Source organism: Benincasa hispida, chromosome 2 (assembly GCF_027475165.1).
Source record: "Benincasa hispida cultivar pf3 chromosome 2, pf3_genome.v1.1, whole genome shotgun sequence".
Classification (NCBI taxonomy): domain Eukaryota; kingdom Viridiplantae; phylum Streptophyta; class Magnoliopsida; order Cucurbitales; family Cucurbitaceae; genus Benincasa; species Benincasa hispida.
In genome coordinates, this window is record NC_143479.1 from 12,922,033 (window position 1) to 12,925,740 (window position 3,708).

General features: G+C 36.9%; 1 protein-coding gene across 1 annotated transcript; it reads left to right on the top strand.

Moving 5' to 3' along the window:
* Positions 1-1,341: 1,341 nt before the first annotated feature.
* Positions 1,342-3,288, top strand: LOC120071683 (cytochrome P450 94B3-like). Its single transcript, XM_039024060.2, has 2 exons — positions 1,342-1,937; positions 2,148-3,288. Exons 1-2 carry the CDS (start codon positions 1,356-1,358, stop codon positions 3,114-3,116), a joined length of 1,551 nt encoding a protein of 516 aa, XP_038879988.1. The 5' UTR covers positions 1,342-1,355; the 3' UTR covers positions 3,117-3,288.
* Positions 3,289-3,708: the final 420 nt, after the last annotated feature.

Below are 3,708 nucleotides of genomic sequence, written 5' to 3' on the forward strand. Positions count from 1 at the left end.
ATGCGCTTCATATTTGCCTGGAGTTCGCTCCCAGAAATATAGCCATCCCCACCCCTTCACGTCAATCCCAAGCCTCCGTCTAATTCGAAATGATAACAAAATGCATAGGTTGTTAGAAACAGCTCGAGTACACAGATACATATAGTCTACCATCTCATTACTTTATTTCCTCTATGAGGGAAAAAGAAAAGTAACAACCTGCAATCTCGAGGGTGGATGTGTGTCGAAACTTCAACCTTCGACAACCTAAGCGAGATTCGCGAGATTTCCCTTGTCGAGGGTTGAAGTTTCGGCTTATGTATTGTTTCTAAGTTTTTCTTTGTTCGTCAAGTTCTCAACGTTCGACCTCCACATTAGTTGAGTTCTCAACGTCGACCTCTAGCCTCGAATTCCCAAAACAACAATATTTCTCTAATAAGTTTCAAAACAACAATATTTCTCTAATAAATTTTGAAAACAATAATATTAATATTAAATGTCCTTTCTAAAATTTGAAAAGTAATCGAGACATATACTCTTTCTGTAATACAAAATCAAGTGTTAGCACGATAAGATAGTTTGATCATATCATATTTCAGAAAAAAGCTTAATGGATTTAAGACTAATCTGAACATAATTTCCTTAAAATATTATAGTATATAATTAATTAATGAACGAATTGAAGCAAATTTTAAAGAAAGATCAAAATATTCTCAGAAAGGAAAAAAAAAAATTAGCCGGACATTGTAATATTAGTAAAAAGAATTTAAAAGAAGAAGAAAAAAAAAAGAGTATGTGAGTTAATTTTCTATTAGCTTTTGTAATTATTTTGATATATACGTATAAATCCCTCTAATCTTTTGATGCTATTGTTATCTCTAAAAAATAAAAAAAAAAAAAAAAAAATTCTATTCAAGATTCTTAATTATTTTTATCCCTACAATTCTTATTATCGATTACATTCTAGAAACCATATGATCAATTTTTTTATTTATTCATTTTTGCCATAAAAAATAATTGAAAATTTGTATAAGACTCGAAATGAAATAATATATCACATGATTTCAAATTCTAATGGTATGATCATCACATAAATTTCACTCAAATAAATAAAATAAAATAAAAAGTGGAGAGGAGAAAGAAAGTAGCCACGTTTTTATTCTTTTGTAAGATAATTTGGACAATAACGTCTTTGTCTTATCATTATCTAAAAGAAAATTTGCAATTAATTGGTGTAATTCATTTTTTTTTTTTTTAAAAAGGTGTAATTCCGCACGTGGCCTTATTTTACAGCTCATGCATTTCCCAACCCTATAAATATTTTATATATTCTCTCCTTTTCCCCTCAAAAATTGAGGACCAAACAGCAAATAATCATGATCTACTTCACCATGTCCCTCTTCTTACTTCTCTCAACTTCTTTATGGGCTTTCTTTTTTCTCTATCTCTGCATCTTTAAACTCTCCTGCTTCTCTAGAAAGCGCTTTTATTATTCTCCTCCTTCTTACCCTTTCATTGGTTGCTTGATTTCTTTTTACAAAAACCGGCGCCGGCTTCTGGCCTGGTACACCGATCTGTTGTCCGACTCGCCGACTCAGACCATTGTAATGCAGCGGCTCGGTTCGAGGCGGACCATCGTGACGGCTAACCCAGCGAATGTGGAGCACATGTTGAAGACCAATTTCCTTAATTACCCTAAAGGGAAGCCGTTTACTGATATACTCGGCGATCTACTCGGTTGTGGCATTTTTAACGTGGACGGCGATTTGTGGTCTAGCCAACGGAAGCTCGCCAGTCATGCATTTTCCGCTAAGTCTTTAAGGGAGTTTGTGGTTAAGACGCTTGAAGATGAAGTTCATCTCCGTTTGATTCCGTTGCTTCAAAACGCTGCTCAGACTAACGCCGTCCTTGATTTGCAAGATGTTTTGGGAAGACTCGCTTTTGACACCGTTTGTAAGGTTTGTGATCTCCACCATACCCCTTCTTGCATGCATGCCTTCATTTATTATTGTATATATTATATTATAATGCTACCGGCCATTTTTTACCGGCCACAACTTTAACAACTAAATTATGACAAATATCCTTAGCTTTACTCTTTATTTAAAGAATATTTATATACTTTCAAAAACATGTTGATTGATTTTGCTTATGGTTTATATTTTCAGGTGACGCTAGGAACGGACGAGCAATGCTTGGACATGTCGCGCCCAATTCCAGAAATAGTAAATGCATTCGACACGGCAACGGGGGTCAGCGCAAAGCGGGCAATAGCGCCACTTTTTCTCACGTGGAAGGCCAAGCGCATGCTTAACCTGGGCTCCGAAAAGAAGCTCAAAGAAGCAGTTCAAATGGTCCACAAATGGGTCTCCAATATCATTCGCAACAAGAACCTCAATAACAACAATAATACCCTTCCTAATCATAACCAAACACACAACAACGATTTGTTATCCCGCCTCCAATCAGCTGGCCACGACGAGGAAGTCGTCAGAGACATGATCATTAGCTTCATAATGGCCGGTCGCGACACCACCTCCGCCGCCATGACATGGCTCTTCTGGTTGCTTACAAAGCACCCGGAAGTCGAAGAGGCCATAATCAACGAAGCCAGTTCATTGTCCGACGATTTGAAATCCACGTCTTTGGGTTATGGTTACGAAGAATTGAAGGATATGAAGTATTTGAAAGCGTGTCTGTGTGAGTCCATGCGGCTTTACCCGCCAGTGGCTTGGGATTCGAAACACGCGGCAGCACCGGACATTCTCCCGGACGGAACTCCGGTGAGGAAAGGGGACAGAGTCACGTATTTTCCATACGGAATGGGGAGGATGGAGGAGCTGTGGGGGAAAGACCGGCTTGAGTTCAAACCGGACCGGTGGTACCAAAACGGGGAGTTGAAAACGGTCAGTCCGTTCAAGTTCCCGGTCTTTCAAGCCGGTCCGAGGATGTGCTTGGGAATGGAAATGGCGTTCATTCAGATGAAATACGTGGTGGCCACGGTTTTGAAACGGTTTGAATTTAGACCGGCGAGTGAAAATGTGCCGGTTTTTGTCCCATTGTTGACAGCGCATATGGCGGGTGGACTACAGGTTTATGTTAGGGAAAGGACAGAACAAAAGTCAACCATATGGTGAGGATTAAAGTCATGTGTTTTTCCGGTTGGTAATAATTGGTGCATCCCGCCGCAAAGGCAACATATAAAATTATTATTATTATTATGTTATTAAATGTATAAATGGTAACATTGTTAAAGTAGTTAAATGTTATATATTTTCCAAATTCCAATCCAAGGCGTCGGTTGGTTCTCTGTTTTTCTTTCGCCAATTTAACGGCAAAAAGTAATTTCCTCGGTCAAAATTTGACTGCTTTATTATTTGGTCAATAAAACGTGACGCCTCTTTTTTCCCCGTTAAATTAATATTAGGACAGTTCTTTTAAGGATAACAAATGAAGTACGAGAAATTTGAATATTTCTATGAAATTTGTTTATACTAATTAATATTGAGTTATGTTCATTTTTTAAAAAATGAATTTTTTTCAATTTTATTTTTGTTATTTTAAGTACAACAAATGAAGTACGAAAAATTTGAATCTCCCAATAAAATTTGTACATACTAATTAATATTGAGTTATGCTCGTCTTTAAAAAAACGGATTTTTTCAATTTTACTCCTATTGAATTCAAGGCTCAAACAATCAAATATCATAGACATTTAAAATAGTATTG

Excerpts from the sequence above, each read along its gene's own strand:
- LOC120071683 (XM_039024060.2), top strand. The coding sequence starts at position 1,356 with ATGATCTACTTCACCATGTCCCTCTTCTTACTTCTCTCAACTTCTTTA. Across the intron at positions 1,938-2,147 it reads CTTTTGACACCGTTTGTAAG|GTGACGCTAGGAACGGACGA; the intron begins GTTTGTGATCTC and ends TTATATTTTCAG.